General features: G+C 39.2%; 1 protein-coding gene across 5 annotated transcripts in view; it reads left to right on the forward strand.

The window, feature by feature from the left end:
• Positions 1–20,774, forward strand: part of UNC80 (unc-80 homolog, NALCN channel complex subunit) — a gene marked incomplete at both ends in the record, with an annotated part of 248,689 nt that overhangs the window by 223,324 nt on the left and 4,591 nt on the right. For 4 of the 5 annotated variants that reach the window (XM_081242187.1, XM_081242190.1, XM_081242188.1 and 1 more), the window contains 6 exons: positions 558–764; positions 4,561–4,745; positions 5,343–5,508; positions 7,085–7,264; positions 11,658–11,796; positions 14,280–14,336. In XM_081242187.1, coding sequence (XP_081098313.1) covers positions 558–764; positions 4,561–4,745; positions 5,343–5,508; positions 7,085–7,264; positions 11,658–11,796; positions 14,280–14,336 — 934 coding nt within the window. The remainder of the gene's footprint in view (positions 1–557; positions 765–4,560; positions 4,746–5,342; positions 5,509–7,084; positions 7,265–11,657; positions 11,797–14,279; positions 14,337–20,774) is intronic. The other variant, XM_081242191.1, reaches the window with a different exon arrangement.

The raw sequence follows: 20,774 nt of genomic DNA on the forward strand, positions 1-20,774 counted from the left end.
ACCTAGAAGATGCATCCTATTTAAAAGCATTTCAGTACAGCAAAAATCAGGAGAGCATTGTTTCAATTAAGAAAATGGTATTCACTGAAGTACAGTGTGATGTGAATTGACAGAGAATGGACTGGATAACCTACTGACACTAGGTTTAGTGTAAATCCTGCCACTGTCACTAAATTCCAATATGTTTTCATTACTCTTACTTCTTGGGGGATTTTTTCTTTTAGGAAAAGTTTATCTCAAACATAAAGACAGTGCATTATGAGTATTTGAGCAGAAAAAAAAAAAAGAAAAAGAAAGGAGATTGAAATGGTAAGCAGGAGATTTGGCTAAGAGCAGGGATCCTTGGGTGCTGACTATGGAGGAGAAACCCAGTACCAGGAGCGCTGCTTCTGTCCATAGGAGAAGCTGTACTTGGTGGGGAAGGCGCTCGAATCTCTAGGGTGTTCTAGTTTGGAATTGGAGAAAGAGCTGAATTTTTCTGTGTCTAATGTGGAAATGTTGTCTACCTTGTGACTTGCTTTTCTTTCCACTTCCTCCTTACAAACTCTGCCCGGCAGATAGCCCATGGCTGGAGCAGCCTGAGGTGCAGCTGCTACTGCAGACAGTCATCAATGTGCTCCTGCCTCCACGGATCATCAGCACGTCCAGAAGCAAGAGCTTCATGCTGGAGAGCTCCCCCGCCCACTGCTCCACCCCTGGGGATGCAGGCAAAGACTTGCGCAGGGAAGGGCTGGCAGAGTCCACCAGCCAAGCAGCATACTTGGGTGGGTACTTCTCTCTAGATAGGTAGGTAGGTAGTAGGTAGGTAGATAGATGATAGATAGATAGATAGATAGATAGATAGATAGATAGATAGATAGTGGGTACTTCTCTCTAGATAGGTAGGTAGATAGGTAGATATATAGGTAGATAGATAGATAGATAGATAGATAGATAGACAGATAGATAGATAGTGGGTAGTTCTCTCTAGATAGGTAGGTAGGTAGGTAGGTAGAGAAAGAAATAGAAAGATATAGATATATACACACACATATGTATATATATACATGTATATATGTATATACATATGTACTTATTTAGTTATGTTCCACCTTGACTCAAAAAGAATTTTATTTTATTTTTTTAACATCTTTACTGGAATTAGTTTCTGCTGTATAACAAAGTGAATGAGTTATACAGATACGTATATCCCCTTATCTCTTCCCTCTTGCGTCTCCCTCCCTCCCATCCTCCCTATCCCAACCCTCTAGGTGGTCACAAAGCACAGAGCTGATCTCCCTGTGCTATGCAGCTGCTTCCCACTAGCTAGCTATTTTACGTTTGGTAGTGTATATATGTCCATGCCACTCTCTCGCTTTGTCACAGCTTACCCTTCCCCCTCCCCATATCCTCAAGTCCATTCTCTACAAAAAGTATTTTAAAAGACCTCAATCCAGAAAGTATTTAGAGAAGCCACTTCAGCAAGTACAAAGCATCACCCTTGACTTCTACCTTCCCATTACCCTATCCCTGCTGTGACTTGGTGGAATACTAACAAGTATTCGACCATTCCACGTGACCCATGGAATACTAACAGCTACTCCTTGACTAGAATGAACTAAGCTGGGGAGAAATGACCACCATTGCCACAGCACTGAGACTAAGGAGCACTGGCAACAGAAAATCTCAAAAGGAGGAAGCTGAAAAAATCTTGCCTGACATTTTTCAATTCACTAAAGCAGACCTTGGTGGGGAGTATAAGGTGAAAGCAGACTCAGTGGTAAAAACAGGTCCTTCAGGTCCTTGGAGTTTGGAGAGTGTGTGTGTGTGTGTGTGTGTGGCAGGGGGGTGTTTGTACTGCATTACTGAGGAATGTATTTGAAAATGATGTGATTGACAATGAGAATGAAAAAGGAAAAAAAGAAACAAGGCTGCATGTACATAGGACTTGCCTGTGTGGGGCATGGTTGCCAGAGACATGAGGTTGTAGGGTTCAGATAAAACCTAGATTCTGGCACAGAGCCCTGCATGAGGTTTAGGACTGTACAGAGGATGGTGGGAAAAGAGGCCTTAGCATGTAAGACAGGGATAGGAGAAAACACTTAACGGGTAACTATCTTCAGTTCTCTCCACTTTCTGCCTTTTCTTAAAAATTGAAGTATAGTTGATTTACAGTGTTGTGTTGGTTTCAAGTGTGTAGCAAAGTTATCCAATCATACATACATACATAACTTTTGTTTCAGATTCTTTTCCCTTATAGGTTATTATGAAATATTAAGTATAGTTCCTTGTGCTATACAGTAGGTCCTTCCTTGTTATCTACTTTATGTATAGTAATTTGTATAGGTTAATCCCAAACTCCTAATTCATCTCTCCCCCCTTCCCCTCTGGTAACCATAAGTTTGTTTTCTATGTCTTTGGGTCTATCTGTTTTGTATATAAGTTTATTTGTATCATTTTTTTTAGATTCCACACATATAAGTGATATCATATGATATTTGTCTTTGTCTGACTTACTTCACTTAGTATGATAATCTCTAGGTCCATCTATGCTGTTGCAAATGGCATTATTTCATTCTTTTTATGGCTGAGTAGTATTCCATTGTATAAATATATCTCATCTTCTTTATCCATTCATCTGTCGATGGACATTTAGGCTGCTTCTATGTCTTGCTATTGTAAATAGTGCTACTATGAACATTGGGGTGCATGTATCTTTTCAAATTATGGTTTTCTCCAGATATATGTCCAGTAGTGGGATTGCAGGATCATATGGTAGCTCTATTTTTAGTTTTTTAAGGAAACTCTGTACTGTTCTCCATAGTGGCTGTACCAGCTAACATTCCCACCAACAATGTAAGAGGGTTCCTTTTTTTCCACACCCTCTCCAGCATTTATTTGTAGACTTTTTGATGATAGACATTCCAACTGGTGTGAGGTGACACCTCGTAGTTTTGATTTGCATTTCACTAATTAGCGATGTTGAGCATCTTTTCATGTACCTTTTGGTCATCTGTACGTCTTCTTTGGAGAAATGTCTATTTAGATCTTCTGCCCATTTTTTAATGGGGTGGGGTTTTTTTTTTTTTCTATTTTCTGCTTTTTTAATGAAGGTGAATCCTTTGGTTACTTGGCCAGGCTACTGGACCTCTATTTTAAATTTATTTTTACCTTTATTTTGAGCATTTAGTGTGCACTAACGAGTGTTTTCTATACTTTACATTATCATCACTTTGAACCCTCACAACAACTCCAAGAAGTACATATTCTCACTTTAGGAAGGAAGAGGTTGAATAACTTACCTAAAGTCACACTGTCAATAAGTGGCAGAGCCAAATTTCAAATTGAATCCATCCAGTGCCAGAATCCCTGAGCCCTTTGCTATCCTGTTTGTGTGTTGGGCTGTTGCTGGTGAAGGTGGAAAGCAGAAAGGCAGAAGCCCAAAGAAGGCCAACAGGCACATAACAGGTAGAAATGTCACCAGGATCAGGGTAGGGTTAGAGGAGTGTTGCTTTTTGTTCATATGTTTGTTATGATGAGGGAGAGGAATAGAAGTGAATAGATGTGGAAGGAAGAATCTTACATCTCTCTCTGTGTTATATGACCTGGTTTTCCCCTGGAAGTGCCCTAAATAGATGCTAAAGGTGTAGGTGACTCCTGAGGGCTTTAGGGAATTGGATTTCTATGTGTCTTCTAGATGCTGAGATTGACCTTAAGACGTAATGAAGAAGGCCCAGGTTCCCTTGACTGCCCCATGGGAGACCCTGAGGGGAGAGCCGGGTGGTAGAGGAAGCCCTCACCATAATCTCTGACGTTTTTACAATATTCTGGTTTGTCCTGACACACTGTTTGGGAAATCTGCTTTCTGAAAATAAATTTAAAAATGTAGATTGTGACAAGGCTGCCAGAATCTGGAAGAAAAGAGATATTGTTAAAGAAATCCAATACGGTTTAGCAAGAGACATCATAAGAGGTGGAGGAGGGAGGATAGTGTTTTCTTTTCTGGACGGATTTACCGGTTACTCTGGGGAACAGTTTAGGGTGGCATCAGGAAGGGAGTAGAAAGGGGAAGGACTACTTTTTTTAACTTTATGCATTTCTGCATGGTTTTGATTTTGCTTCTATTAGCAAGAATATATTATTTCTAAGCTTAAAAGAAAAATATTTTAAAACACCCATGTTTTAGTTTCAGACGTGAGTAATATGCTGGTATTACCATGAAGCCACTATGACAAAACTTTTAGAAAGTGAAATATTAGCCACACATCATGTTTATACCACATTTCCCTTTCAATTCTGTGAACAGCTTTGGTTTGTATTTTCCAAAATAGTAGTTAAATGCACTTAAGAAAGATATATGTGTTCTCTTAATCAGAATCAAAGCATGTTTACTGTAGAAATTTCTGTCTTGATGTCAGAACACTGTCACTCAGGAGTACGCTGAAGTCTTTGGAAACATAGAGTTTAGACATTTAGAAATTCGATGCGTAAAAAGGCTGTGGATGTGGGCAGCTGGATGTGGGCAGGGTTCCTCCGAAGCACAAGTCTGCAGGCTCACTTGTGTCTTTTCCTGGTGTGAAGCACTGAAGGTGATTCTCGTCTGCTTTGAGAGGCAGCTCGGCAGCCAGTGGTACTGGCTGAGCCTCCAGGTGAAGGAGATGGCCCTGCGGAAGGTCGGCGGCCTGGCCCTGTGGGACTTCCTAGACTTCATCGTGCGGACCCGCATCCCCATCTTCGTGCTCTTGCGCCCTTTCATCCAGTGCAAGGTGTGCTCCTCTTCCAGGAAGTGACAAACCCCGTCAACGTGCTGCTTTCCAGAGTAGGGCAGGATTACAGCAGCAGTCTCGGGGCATGTGCTATAGAGCTAGTCAGGAGGACGTGTTAATACCATGCTTGACAAGAAATCAGCCCAAACAGGTATCCCAGAGGATAAAATTTCATGTTAGACGTACCTTCACAGTAAGAGCTTAATTAATGTCAGTGAAACTTTGCCCTCTCCCCATTTACCAACCCCCCAAGAAACAAAGATTGACCAGATAGAATGATCTGAAGAATGGTCTCTTTTCTTCAGGGGCATGACTGAGATCTGATTTTAAATAAACATGGGAAAAATGAGATAGTTAAAGCATGTTTTTCCTGAGACCCTCAGTATTCATCTACTCTTTTATTCTTTTCATGCCTCGATTTCTGGGCGCTGTGATTCAAAACAACATATTGATTAAGCACTTCCTAAGCACTGTTCTAAGAATTTTGTATGCATTACCTTATTTAATCTTCACCACCAACTATGAAATAGATACAATAATTAGCTCGTTTTACAGATGAGAAAATTGAGGACCTGAGAATCTGTGCCTTCCTTTCAGCTTCTGGCCCAACCAGCAGAGAACCATGAAGAGCTTTCTGCCCGACAACATATCGCTGACCAGCTGGAACGGCGTTTCATTCCACGCCCTCTGTGTAAGAGCTCCCTCATTGCTGAGTTCAACAATGAACTAAAAATTCTAAAAGAGGCAGTTCACAGTGGATCAGGTAAGTATGCAAGGGGTATTTTCAATTTGTTTTACTCATGGAACTTACAACCTACAAAGCATGCCTCTTTTTCCAGGTCACTGCTCTTTTTGGAGCCAAGCATGCATTAGCCATTTCGGTACAACTGGTAGATTTGACCCTGTGATCCTTGTCAACAACAAAACAAATCAAGGGGGGGGTATCATAAGAGTTTAATTTTATTCCTTTTCTGATTTTTTTTTTTTCTTTTTGCGGTACGCGGGCCTCTCACTGCTGTGGCCTCTCCCGTTGCGGAGCACAGACTCCGGACGCACAGGCTCAGCGGCCATGGCTCACGGGCCCAGCCGCTCCGCGGCATGTGGGATCTTCCCGGACCGGGGCACGAACCCATGTCCCCTGCATCGGCAGGCGGACTCTCAACCACTGCACCACCAGGGAAGCCCCCTTTTCTGAATATTTTATTTTCGATCTTTATTTCAGTAGTTCAGCTTTTTCTTGAATATTTAGCTGGGGAAAAAAAAAACTATTTAAATTCCTTCATTTCCATTTTGAAAAGAAGGGAACTCACATTCATTGAGCATCTGTTATATGATAGATTATTTCATAGCTGTTATTTCATTTAATCCACACAAATACCTGCAAGATGCATAACTGAAAGTCTGCTTATAGAATGAAGAAACTGAGACTCAATAGAGGTTAAATAACTTACACACAAAGACAGTGACTCCAGTGAGGGGACTTAAAACTGGGTGTGTATGATTGATGATAAAATTCACAAATTGGAGGGAGAGAGGGTTGAATAAAAACTGGCAGGCTAGTTTACATTATTCAAAAGATTTTCTTTGGGAATGCATTGTTTACTTTTATAATTATATTAATTGCAGGTCACTAAGGAAGGAAAATAAATCATTATCTGCCATTAGAGGGCAGTCATCACCCATAAGTAGAAGACTATCATCCAGGTGGCTTTTTTTTCCTTTCTAAAACTTTTAGTGTTGTTCTCAATGTATTAAAGACCAAAAAAATGACAAATACAGTCTTGGTGAAATCTACTCAGGGCCATTCACATGTTCTGCTTTATAATAGAATAATATGACATAGCACCAATGAGGTGTTTTATAAATTGTAATCTCCAGAAAAGGGGAATAAGAACACAGTTTTAATTACGTATTCTAATTTTGATTGTAAGGTTCCTTTCAGACAATGTATTTATTACTTCTATATGCTTGTGTCAGGTAATGTACATTTCTCAGTGAAAAAATGAATTTGCATTCTGCCAGCCTTGAAAAATAAAACTGAAAAACAGTGACAGAGGGAGCAACATCAAAATATTTTATATTGTTAGAGGTATTATGCTCCCCCAAGAAAATTACTCAATTATAAGTACATCCGTGGCCAATTCTCTTTTTTTTTTTTTTCTTCCCACCATTTTCAGTTCCATTTGCTACTTTGTCCTAAAGATCATCTATCTGGGACATACTATTTCAATGACCTTTCCTTAAAAAAATATAAGTTGTCTGGGAGGAGTTTGAAGCTAGCATTTGTTTTCTTTCAAGATCCTCACCATGGATTTTCTTTGGTCTCTCAACCCCACTAGCCTACCAAGGGAAGACATCCATCAGCACCGTGGGTACCTCCACCTCTGCTTACCGCCTGAGCCTGGCCACCATGTCACGCTCCAACACAGGCACCGGCACCGTCTGGGAGCAGGAGAGTGAGCCATCCCAGCAGGCTTCACAGGACACCCTGAGTCGAACTGATGAGGAGGATGAGGAAAGTAGGTCACCCTGCAGGATCCGGGGCAGTGGGAGGTGGGAGGTCATGTGTGACACAGCTTGGCCATGTGCATGAGGGCTTGGGAAGGATTTCTACCTTCCTGACCTTTTTCAGTTCTGATCCTCTGGTCGTTTTTACAAAAAGGATTTAAAATGGAATTGTGACTGATCCCATGACTTCTAATGCCTGCTTTTCTATAAGTTCCTTGATATCCTTGGTCATTTGGTAGGAGTTCAGGCAAAAAGTAAATCTTTAGTGACCCCTAAGTTTTCTTTGAGCTTATGTATTCAACCTTTTCACTAACTCATTTAAATTGTGGTTAAGTAACCAAGGGGAGCGTTTATTCCCCTTTCTCCTGGCCATCTTGCTTAGAAGGTCAGTCAGTACTTACATGACCCGATTGGGCAAGGAAAAGTGAGCACTACGTATGCTTATGACTCAGAAAAGACCAGCCAGCTATATTATCTAGAGTGTAAAACAGCACACTGTCTTGAGGGCATACAACCCAATTTGAGTTAAGAGTATCCCCAGTAACTGAGGCAGCCAGGAGCTTCTAAAGATTTGGTGAAATGAGGGAAAATCCAGTTAAGAACGTGCTTCCATATATATGCATAATAGTTTTAAAAAGTAAAAGGTGAAAGTTTTCATAAATACCCCTGTCATTAAATGTTTTTTTAACTGTATTGATTATCTTCCAGTTGTGTTTCAAAGACACTCTGATACAACATTTAGAGCAAAGTGTACTGTCAATGCCTTATGAAAACAAAATCTAGATCTTCACTCAGAGCCCCTCTGTACCAAACAACAACAAAAAGCCGCACTCTGGGACGTCCCTGGTGGCGCAGTGGTTAAGAATCTGCCTGCCAATTCAGGGAACACGGGTTCGAGCCCAGGTCAGGGAAAATCCCACATGCCACGGAGCAACTAAGCCCGTGTGCCACAACGACTGAACCTGTGCTCTAGAGCCCGCGAGCCACAACTACTGAGCCTACGTGCTGCAACTACCGAACCCCGTGTGCCTAGAGCCCATGCTCCGCAACAAGAGAAGCCACTGCAAGGAGAAGCCCGCACACTGCAACAAAGAGTAGCCCCCGCTCACCACAACCAGAAAAAACCCGTGTGCAGCAACGAAGACCCAACACAGTCAAAAATAAATAAATACATTTTTTTAAAAAAGCTTCACTCTGAACTAAATTAAATAGAGTTGAGGTTAGAATTTTAATTAAGATGAATGAAAGTATTTTAATACCCTACTACAGTTGGATGTGTAGGAGAAGGAAAGAAATAACTGTTTTGTCAAAGCACGCATCAGTGGACTTCCCTGGTGGTGCAGTGGTTAAGAATCTGCCTGCCAGTTCAGAGGACACGGGTTCGAGCCCTGGTCCTGGAAAATCCCAAATGCCACCGAGCAACTAAGCCCGTGTGCCACAACTACTGAGCCTGCGCTCTAGAGCCCGTGAGCCACAACTACTGAGCCCGAGTGCCACAATTACTGAAGCCCACGTGCCTAGAGCCTGTGCTCTGCAACAAGAGAAGCCACCCGATGAGAAGCCTGCGAATCGCAACAAAGAGTAGTCCCGCTCGCGGCAACTAGAGAAAAGCCGGCGTGCAGCAACAAAGACCCAGGGCAGCCAAAAATAAAAATTCATTAATTAAAAAAAATTTTTTTAAAAAGCACACATCAGTAATATTTCCAGATTTAGTTTCAGGGTTAAGTAGATAACAAAGTGATAATCATACTGTTCTGCACCAGACCTACAGACATATTTGTTTTGAAATCATTGCTCATGGAAATAATCCTAAAATTATAATTAGGGAAATCATGACAGACCTTGACCAAAAAAAAAAAAAATGAGAGGGCTTCCCTGGTGGTGCAGTGGTTGAGAGTCCACCTGCCGATGCAGGGGACACGGGTTCGTGCCCCAGTCCGGGAAGATCCTACATGCCGCGGAGCGGCTGGGCCCGTGAGCTATGGCTGCTGGGCCTGCGCGTCCGGAGCCTGTGCTCCGCAACGGGAGAGGCCACAACAGTGAGAGGCCCGCGTACCGGAAAAAAAAAAAAGAGAGAGAGAGAAATAAGGATCAGCAGTTCGAATATTCAATATAAGTCCTAGTAATAGTGCAGAACTTAAAGTAATATCTATTTTTCTTTAACGGTTGAAGTAGTCTCTCCCAGAAAAATGTTTAAATATGGCAAATGATAACAACCTCTCTTTAATAGAGCTAAATATATTTTGCAAGTAACCTTATGAATTAGAGGATGACCAAGCCAGTAGGAAGGAAGTAGAGAAGAAAAGTAGAGAAGACACAAACAGAGATAGCAATGACCAAAGGCCAACACTCATACACTTACAAGTATGCAAGTTTTTGCTAATATCTCTGCTCTCAAACATCACAACCATCCAATGACAACAGGGTTGCTAACACACAGTGTGGTGTGATTGTGATGTGGGTGTGTATTAATTTATAAGGTGGGGTATGAAAGCTAGAGCATTGACACCTTTGAATCAAAAAATTTTTCCATTCAATCATCAAACCTGTATTAAGACCTAGCAGGAACAAGATGAGGAATAAGAAAGGATGAGAAAGATATATTCTCTACTCTCTAAAATCTTAGATATAGTCTTGTAGAGGAGAGGACAGACATTTTTGATAAAGAACACTTAACAAAAGTGTAAATGAGGGACTTCCCTGGTGGTCCAGTGGTTAAGACTTCGCCTTCTAATGCAGGGGATGTGGGTTCAATCCCTGGTCATGGAGCTAAAATCCCACATGCCTCATGGCCAAAAAAACCAAATCATAAAACAGAAGCAGGGCTTCCCTGGTGGCGCAGTGGTTGAGAGTCCGCCTGCCAATGCAGGGGACACGGGTTCGTGCCCCGGTCCGGGAAGATCCCGCATGCCGCGGAGCGGCTAGGCCCGTGAGCGATGGCCGCTGAGCCTGCGCATCCGGAGCCTGTGCTCCGCAACAGGAGAGGCCACAACAGTGAGAGTCCCGTGTACCACACACACACACACACACACACAAAAAAAAACAAAAACAAAAAACAGAAGCAATATTGTAACAAATTCAATAAAGACTTTAAAAATGATCCACATCAAAAAAGTCTTAAAAAAAAAGAGTGAATGACACAGCACATGATTAATCACCAAACAAATATCAAAGGAGTAAGTGTTAAGTGATATATGAGTTTGGATAAGAGAGAAAAAAGTCAATGGAATTTCAGAAAGGTCTTAGTAGAAATAGCTCAATCTACCCTACCACATTTTTTTCATGTTTTTTAGGGCACATTTGATTATTCTCTTCTCTATGAACACATCTAAAAAGGAAATACCATTCTATAACAAGAATCAACTTCAAGTCAGTTATATAGCAAATTAAAATTTTAGCACTTTTCGTATTCACCTCTTTGGTTTGAAATAAATTTCACTAGAAATATGACCACTTGGGATATTTTAAATAAATGATGTCAGACAACCTTACATGGTAGCATAAGTTCACCAAAATTCTATATCAGTCAAGATGTGTTTTCTGTTCAGTTACAAACAATATTTGCTCACTTAGAATGAGGTCTCCTTGTCACAAATATTGTGCTAAAGTTAATTTTCATATGGATTTGAATACATTAATTTCAACTTCTATGGAGAAAGCAAGATTGCTTCAAACTTTAAATTTAGGTTAAAATAAGCACTTGTTTCTGAACTTTATAGGTTTTTAAATATTTTTCCAAAAAATACCTGAAATAGTCTTTCCCTCAACAGTCTAAAAATCATGAAATGTACTGAATGTAGTGTTTGAATGTCAAAAATGCTTGATTTGTTCAATAACAAAGTCTCTTACTGAACTATTTCTGTAATGTTTAAAAATTTAATTCTAGCTTTTCTGAAATCTTTAATTTGCAGATTAACCTACTTGTAGAAATGGACAAAAAGTTTACATATATTTCATGAAGGCTGTTTGAAGGTGGGAGATGTGTAGATGGGAAGAATTATCCTTCATCCCTTTATGCAGATTAAGAACCAAGCCCCCAAAGGTCTTTTTTTTTTTCAAGATGGAGATACATTCATGAAGTTTTACTGAAGCTGTTTCCCTCACCCAAATGAAGTAACCAGTCACTTTAACTCAAAGTTCTGTTCATATTCTCAAAATGACACTGTTCAGTAACCCTAGAGGCTCAGCTGTTAAAGTCTCTGGTTTTATAAAAATAGTGAAGATGTTTCTTAAGGCCCCAAAGGTCTTAGTTTTGAATCTGTACAAAGGGATGAATGATAATTTAGCTTTAGATACTGCCCTAAGTTTGCATACAAGCCAAGGATGGAACCCAAGTACAAAGCTGGTCTGGGTTTTCTGGTCCACATCCCAGTTTCCTAACACTCCCTTCTCTGGCCCTTTCAGATGACTCTGTCAGCATGCCCAGTGTGGTAAGTGAACAAGAAGCTTACCTCCTGAGTGCCATTGGAAGGAGGCGGTTCTCCAGCCATGTCTCCAGCATGTCTGCACCTCAGGCTGAGGTGGGCATGTTACCCAGCCAAAGGTAAAGAGCCACGGATATGTTATACTCTGCCTTTAGGGGCAAAGGTAGAAATTCTGAAAACTCACTCCTGTTATTCTAAAAAAGGACGAAAGAGAAGCAAACAATCAATGTTGTTAAGTAGACCATTCAAACAACTTTTCAACGAGGGTTGCACAGGCAACAACTTGCGGAGAGTTTTCTAAGCCAGGCCAGTAGAAGGGATCTCAATTTCTGATCCAAACATTGTTTCTCCTTAAAATTTTTCTATAAACAGATATATGGTCTTCTTTCATGGTCTTCTTTCAGATGACATTCTTGTATTTCAGCTATAACATCAGCTAAGCTAATAATGAGTACCTGGCAAGTGTATAGGACTAGCTTGATATATGTGGTAGTTTAGACTTCTGGTGTATCGTCAGTATTTAGTTGGAGGTAGTGATGCTTAACCAAGCAGAAAAAGACCTGTGCCACTGTGTGTGACGTTGGGCAGGTCATTTAACAGGAGCCCACTGTTTTCTCCTCTGTGAAATGAGAGGTTAGCTAAAGTTGGTCTTTAAGGTAACTTCTCTACCTAGAGAGTTTTATGTTTCCATAGCTAAACTCTTTAAAACATTTTCTTTGGTGTTCTCTGCCCTCTAAGAATATAGACTTAAAACTTTATATATATAGTTTACCATATATATGGTTATATAGGAAATGATCTGACATAAGAAATAAAACATTATCTATTTCAGAGGTAGTATTTTTACTTCAGAAACTGAATTCTTTAAAAGAATCAGTCTTATGTGTTTTTATCTAGTTTGTTGTTTATTCTTATTACCTATAGAGTCATTGTGGTATAACTTATACATGGAGAATAAGAACAATCAGGACACATTCTAATGCTCAGATAAAATTAGTTTACATGCAGAAATAATTACCCTAGACCTATATCCTTTAGCAAATCATTCCTGAACTGTACAGATGAAATAAAATTTGTGAAATAAAGCCAAACTTTGGAGAATATTCAAAAAATAGGGGGAAATGATAAAAGATTAATAAGTAAATTGCATACTTAAAAAGAAAGCATTATTTATGTACTACTGAGTTATTACAAAAATTGGTAGTATATAAGGATTACTATCATTGTAAGAGATTGCTTTACCTACCATTTGGTAATTTATCTTTGAAAAGGAAGTCTTATAAATAAAATATATGAACAAAATCAGAGCCAAACTATAAAATATCTAAAAAATGATGTAAAGTCATACAAGCAGTTAATACTGGTAAGTAGTGATTTATTTTTAATTGCTAGAAATGTGCAAACTTCTACCAAGAATAAATGAAAACTATCTAGCAGTCTGTCTAAAAGTTTAAATTAGGGAATTTTAAGTAAAGAGTTTTTTGGTTATTTACCTAAAATAACTAAGCCAGCAATTCCCTTTGTACATATCCATTTAAGGAGTTATCTCATTTCTGGGGAGAAAATTTGTTCTATTACAGATATACTAGAAATCCAGAAAAATAATATAGTTAAACCCTCTGGGCTAAGGAAGGTAATTATGTCTCTGTGTGTTAGGGAAAGCCTCTTTCTGGAGATGGTTGCTATTTTTACAGTATACAATTAGGTGAACAACAATTCTCTAGAGGCAGGCACTCCAATTTTCTAAATTGTTTAATTCCATCCATTTTAACAACTATTTATTGAGTGCCTCGTGAGTACTTAGCTCAATGCTAGGCACTGAAGGAAAGGGAGAGAAAGCATAACGCAGTTTCTGTTCACAAATTCCCAAATCAGTGTGATCCAAATAAATCGATAAACTGTTTAATTATTCTTTCACCAACCTGACAGGTTTCTTCTTTTGACATTTACAATTCAGTCACTAGAGGATGGAGTGAGGACGTAAATGCGAGTTCCATGTGAATTTTCCAGGGTTATCTTCCTTCCATTTGTTTACTTGCATTTTCGCTGCAAAATTAGCAGGTGAAGTTGGGTTCTTTCTTTGCTTTTCTTAATGGCATCAGTTCCAAGAGTTGGGTTGTGGCAGTTCATGGTAAGTGGTTTCTGTGTGATCATGTCATAACACACAAGAAAGAAGCAGGATCCTAATCAATGAAACATCTGTACATATGACAGGTGAAAAACCATAACCACCCAACCAGATGGTTACCAAAGGAATGATAGTTTTGTCTTCTACAGATTCGTTCTGCAGTGCGTTCCAGAGCCCCCATGTCCATTCGGAGCTCGTTTTAAGTCCCAACTCTTGACCAATAAATAGATCACTCACTCCTCTGAGAGTCGTATCCACCCAAAGCCCCTCCTCCCCGTTGCCTTGAGTCCTAGGTCTTGTCAAACCCAGCACAAGGTGAAATGGTTGACTGTCTCCTTTTCCTTCCTTATTCTGTTAAATTTATTTATTTATTTTTGGTTCTTGGAAGCAGAAGAGTGCATGTTTTTTTTCTTTTTCTTTTATTTGTTGGCATTTTCTTTCCCTAAATGCTTCATCTCCCTACCCCTCCTGCAGTGAACCTAATGTCCTCGATGACTCCCAGGGCCTGGCCGCCGAGGGCAGCCTCTCTAGGTACAGTGTCAACGCTACCGTGTATTGGTGTCTGTGCTGGAAAACGAGCTGTTCCCTGTCTCCTCTGTCTCTCTGTCCCCTCTCGCCCCATCTTGATATCAATTTCCATTCCTTGCCCTTTGTTGCTCATAAACACACGAGCCTGGAAGTCAAAGGTGTAGCCTCCTTTATTTTCAGCTTCAGAGCTCAATCAGAGATGGTCTAAAAAGTTAACTTTAAAAAAAAAAAAACTTCCTGGAGTTCTCCTAGGGGCTTACCCATGGACTGTCTCAGGAGTTTGATATGCAAAATGTTAAATTTATCCCACCTAATCATTTTCTCCCATGCTGATATTCCTTAAGAAACATTTTTTTCAGAAGCCTTTTAATACAACTCCCCATCATTAGGAAGCCTCAGTCCAGACAGGTCTTTCAGCTAATACCATGGATGATAAGAAAACAGTGATGCTATAATAAGAATACCAATGTCAGTACGATTTATATAATTCCCTCTCTTTGATGCATGCAGCATGACAGGCTATTATAGTAGCTTGTTCAAACAACATTTACATAAAGAATGTCTGTCCCACCACGAAGATGACCACCAAATTTGCCATGAAATATCAGACACAAACATTTCTTGGTGAGAGAAGTCTTACGATGCAAACAATATAATGGCTTAGCTATTGGTTTAAAGCTTCAGAAAGGGGGACTGCACCTTTAACACTCAGTTAAACCACGGCAAACATTCCTAATTTTGTGCTGTTGATTCACACCTCTCAACTAATCCTCATTAGGGGTAATGCTTCTTGTTCATGCTAAGAGTGTCTTTGTTCCATCTCAAGATAAAATATTCCCTTTCAGGTTTGCATTATATAGTGAGTTGTACCCGTGTTTATTGCTTTATCACAAAGACGAGGAAATGTTGAGAGGCCGTTCCTGTGAAAGGTTGTCCTTTGTTTTCTTTGCATCTTGTTCAGATTTCACATTTTCTTCCACAATTGAAAATGGGAAATTTATTCCATCATCCGGTGTATCTTTTTTTTAACTGGCCCCATAATTCATGACATTCATTTGTGTTTGCGAGCCCCTGCCTGGACAGGTCAGTCTCTTATTGGTGGTAAATGTGGAAGTGCTGCAGAGTGCAGGCTTAATTCCATTACGGACAGCTTTGGGGATGAGGAAGAATGGAGCAGTCCTTAGGGAGGTTTCCCTTCATTGTTCACAGTGTTGGAAGAGCTCTGAACCAAGCCTAACACCGTGACCACTGGTTTCAAAGCATTCATTTGTTTAATGCTGAATATTACATACAAGACAGGAGAACCTAGTTAGGAAGATGATTTCAATGTCCTGTTGAGAGTGGAAAGTATTAAATCAGACTTCCATTTGGCTAACTTTGTCCCAGGTCTTTTCTAATTAGGCCAAATTCTATTCTTGCTGAGTAAAATGCTAGTCTGGGGTTGGTGAGAGGAGGCAGGAGTTTGAGTTGATTTTTATAAATTCTCCCAAGGACTTGGCCCTCTCTGGCAGACTTAAGGGTTCAAATGACTGATCTGGAGTTGTCTAAACCAATCCAATCTGCTCTGGGTCCAGTGTTGATAGGAATAAACCCAAAGTTCTTGCTATCTGAGGGTGGTTCAGAGCCAAAGCTATAGGTTTTATCTACAGTTGAATTAGTCGCTCATGGGAGGACACTGATGACTGTTTTAGGTCAACTGTTGTTGATCTGTTACTCCTGTAACTGGTGTGTTTTAGTTCTGGGCATCAGTCACCTGGATTCATTTGTGGTCATTAAGAAACCAGAAAATGAGGCACTCACTTTGGATTCTAAATAATTCTGTAAATGCAGAGGCGTTCCAACAGCCGTAGCACGTCCACCTTTGCCATACACTGCAAATCATATCTCTTGAATTCCATCATGTCACCAAGTTCTCTTTGGAGGAGAGGAACTTTTGGCATTTACTAAGAGGTGGGTTTATAAAATAGGATATATATTTTTTATATTTGGTTTCCAGGCTTTCTTATTTTTGGCATGAAACTTCTTTGTGCTGCAGACTCTTAACATCCATCCTAAAGAAGCAGTAAGACATTAACAATGTAAATTACATTTAACACATACCTGAGCACTCAGGACCTAAAAGACACCCAAAGTAATCCTAAGGAAAACCTGACTCCAAAGCTTAAAGAACATCAGCAAGCAAGCATGCCTAACGGAAAGTAATAAATCCTGTTCCTCCTCCCAACCCCACATTTTGATAAGCTTTCTGGGGATTTGCTTTTGAAAGAGCACTTGTTTTAGGCAAAATGGGCAAGTTGGTGTAAGGGCTAAATGAGGAAGAGACCAGGATAATAGTATAACCTGATGAATAGGTGGAAACCAATAAAAATTTTGCAGACCCTCAGAAAATTTCTTCTAGGATTTTTCTTTAACCTGTGCTAACTGTTTTCTTATAAAGATTCATGGCAAGAAGTATAAGCCTGTTAGAATCACTATGCTGAGAAAAAATTTTGTCTTTTGGAAATTAATAAACTACAGTAATATTTCATGGAAGAATTCTCTTCTTTAACAGTGTTGCTCTTAGAAGTACAGAAACTTCATCGTAGTTCTTCCCTCCCTGTACCCACCCCCAAGTACACACACCATGGACCATATTTTCTCTCCAGAAGAATATAGACATACAAAAAGTTATTCAAGCACTTAAGCCTAGAAGTTTATACTTGAGAGTTAAATTTTGTTTGGACACGTTAGAACATTTTGAAAGGCAGGAACTGACAACCAAATCTAGCTTTAAAAAAAAAAGAGATTACAGGGCTTCCCTGGTGGCGCAGTGGTTGAGAGTCCGCCTGCCGATGCAGGGGACACGGGTTCGTGCCCCGGTCTGGGAAGATCCCACATGCCGCAGAGCGGCTGGGCCCGTGAGCCATGGCTGCTGAGCCTGCGCATCCGGAGCCTGTGCTCTGCAAGGGGAGAGGCCACAACAGTGAGAGGCCCGCCTACCGCAAAAAAAAAAAAAAAAAGAGATTACAATGCTATTTGATTCTGTAAGGGTAATTTTAATTGCAGTGGGAAATAAGAATGTGGCTCAAGTTTGAACAAGATATACAGTCTGGGTGAAACAAAATAAAAATAACCTATCCATCTCATGATCATCCACATTTTCAAAGTATGCAAACTTGGCAAGTACTCCCAAATTACAAACAAAAGATTAAAACAAACTTTTTATGTAGCTGAGAATTAATAGCTAAGAAAATGTGTGTTGTGATACCCAGAGAAGTGTACTTTGCCAATGCTAAATCAGTTCTTATAGGATAACTGAGATCCAGATTATTCCCCCTTTTTATCTGATTCCAGTCCCTAATCTCTAAATTCTGTGGCATTTAAAATACATTTTCTTGGATGTTGTGGAGGCTAAGTAAATTTTAAACAATAATCTTTTACTGGGAAAGGGAACAGTAGGATTTTGTCCACTGTTTATGTCTCTGTACTCTATAAATGCTTTATGGCTCCTTCAGTGCTGGCTTTATGCATTCCCATCCCAAGGCAAGCAAGCACTCAGGGAAAATGGCTACACTGTGTGCTTTGTACTCCCCCTACAGATTTCTCTAACCATATTAAAATTGAAACTAAAAGTACAGATAAAAGCCATGAAAATACAAATTCATTTTCTCTATACTCATCTCACCCAGTACTTCTACTTAAAATTTTTATTTATGAAATCTATTTCTAGATTGAAATACACTTTTTTTGTACTTTGAGATGAGTGATATAAATTTTTGTTGTATTACTGAATGGCCCTTTGTTCCCCTATCCTTTAAGCAATACCATTAGTTATATATTCCATTAGGAGATACATACGTGTTTATACACTCCAATCCAAGTCTTCATGCTGAAAGAAGAAAGAGGTCATTTGTGCCCGAATTGTCTTCTAACATTGTCTAAATTTCCCTAGCTTGTAAATTACTTCCTTGCATTTTGAGTAAGGTGTTTTTGGTTTTTCCAGAAGGTTGAGTCACATCAGTTCTGCCAAGACCCAAGTATATTTACTCCTCTAAAATCCAGATCGTTTGCCATACTAATGTTGTGTAGTGACTCAAAAATACAAAGGATGATTTTAACTTCCATTTAGAAAGTTTTATTTGCTTTTATACTTATGGTTTTGCCTTTTTATTTGGCAAAACAGTGGAAATCAGCCATTCTCATTCCCAAGATTCACATTTTTAGGGAATCAGTTTTCCCCAGAGAGATGCTTCAGGCAAACACCATGGTCTTCTGGTTGGTGTTATATTGCACACCTGAGGGTCCACACATCACAAATCCTACACATGATGGAAATACTACATGATGTGGGGAGAAGGTAAATTGAGACCACTTTTTATATGCAACTCTAATTTGGTATAGACCCGAAATTACTTCTGCATAAATAACTTCAGTTATTAATTTCTCTGGCTGTTTATTATTAACATATCCTCTGCATGCAGTTAAGCCAGACTTTGATGTTCCAAATATAAACATGTTAGCATCACATTCTCAGGGAGAATATATATATATTAACTGAGCTGTATTTCCAAGGACACATCCTATAATTTAATCATTTATATGTGCATTCCATTGATGAAATATTATATCATTTACATAGAACAGCTAATTACTAAAGCTATAAACTTGATCCATTTCTTAGATATAAACCTCTCTATCCATAGAGAAAATTTTGATGCTTTTGATCCTCCCTTGGAATAATCATGATGAAATTACCATTGTTTTGACATTTAACACTCCCTGAGAGATGTGTATTTCTTTTCTTGCACCATTTTTTTCTCACAATCTCAGATTACTGAATAAAATGAGACAAGCGGACTGCCTCTATTTCATTTTCTCTGCCCAAATATTTTTAAGACATTTTATTACCTACTTCCTTCTAGTGGTCTAGAAGCAATAAATTCATTGCAAGTGTAAAACAAGGAAGCATACTGTTACATCACTTTTCATATTCAAATCATTTTACATCAACTAACTTCTTTTCTCTACCTTAATGGGAGGTAGGTGGTAAGTATTAACCTCCCTTTACGGCCAAGGGAACTGAGGTAACATTTAGATGTCAATGAAGAATCCATTCCAGTGAAAGCTTTGCTTGGTATTTGGGAGAAACTTGTTTCTACTTTTGTGCATATGGTAATTGAATACTCTTTCCAATTTAAGACACGTTAAAATGTATAATTAATAAGTAGATGTCATTTCAAACATGCCAGCAACTTAGTCTGGATTGCTTATCAGAATTTATTGCACTGTTCCTTTGGGGTAATTTTCGATCTTCATAGAAAGATCATCTGTGGTACAAGGCCATATATGTATAAAAATAAGATACAGTGATTTTTTGAACTTGATATTCAGGAGAACAAGAAAGTTTAAAAAACATCTGTTTTTAAAACTCTTTATGGAATTTTGTATTGTGTATCCCAAATGGTCTAATTACAATATAATTACATTCTTATTTCAGAAGAACTATGATAAACTCCATTTGGGAATCATTGATTCTCTTCTAGTGGAAGTGTGAGTAAGACTTTTAAAAAATGACACATGTGACTGTGTCAACCATGTGATGATTAACTAGTTGTTAATAAAACAGGGGAAATGTCTGATTGTCCATCCTGCCACCTGCACGGAGACTGTATTTAGGTAGCTCATTCTTTTAAAATAGGAATGAATGCATACAGTCTTTCCTTTTCATGGACAGTTGCTGACTCTGCATTCCTCTGTGGAATATTTTACTGTCAAAACTATTTGCAGATGACTCTCCTTTTGCAAAGGCAAAGCAGAAATTAATTTACCCATTAACCAAATAATCACATTGGCATCATCCACAGGATTACAGTGTTCTCTGGGGCACAATACATTTCTTTTTTTCACCTCCACTCTCATTATAAATTCCTATTATACATGCATGCAGAATGAAAAAGGATCATGGGTCCATGACAGTGTTTTCAGCTTCACCCAACACTAAAATAGGGACCACTGCCAGCAGTCATTTTTGCATATAAAAAAGACACATACACAGTAAATTTGGGGGGAGCAGGTTGTTGCTTTTATAAATTGTGTATTATGTTTGGGTGCAGCTATTCGATATTAAACCTCTAAGTTGTAATGACAGCTTAATTACTTTGCCAGCCTTTTAAATCAAAAATCGTTTTTGCAAGACATTTAATTGTCTATCCATGTGACTATTCGTTTACTCAGTCACAGAGACTTCAGGCTGCAAACATGTGTTGAATGTGACGCTTCACCCAAATGGATTCTGTGTCTGATGTGTTTGATATTCGTTCATCTTATTTTCATTTAAACTGAAAATTTTTAAAAGGTGTTCCCATCCATGTGATAGAGTTGTACATGTTTGTTCGTCACCACCTTTCTCCTTACCCTTGAAAAAAAAAATTGAGATTAGCATATAACATCTTAAGCCTTTTG

The sequence above is a fragment of the Mesoplodon bidens genome (assembly GCF_964165515.1).
Source record: "Mesoplodon bidens genome assembly, chromosome: 8".
NCBI lineage: Eukaryota > Metazoa > Chordata > Mammalia > Artiodactyla > Ziphiidae > Mesoplodon > Mesoplodon bidens.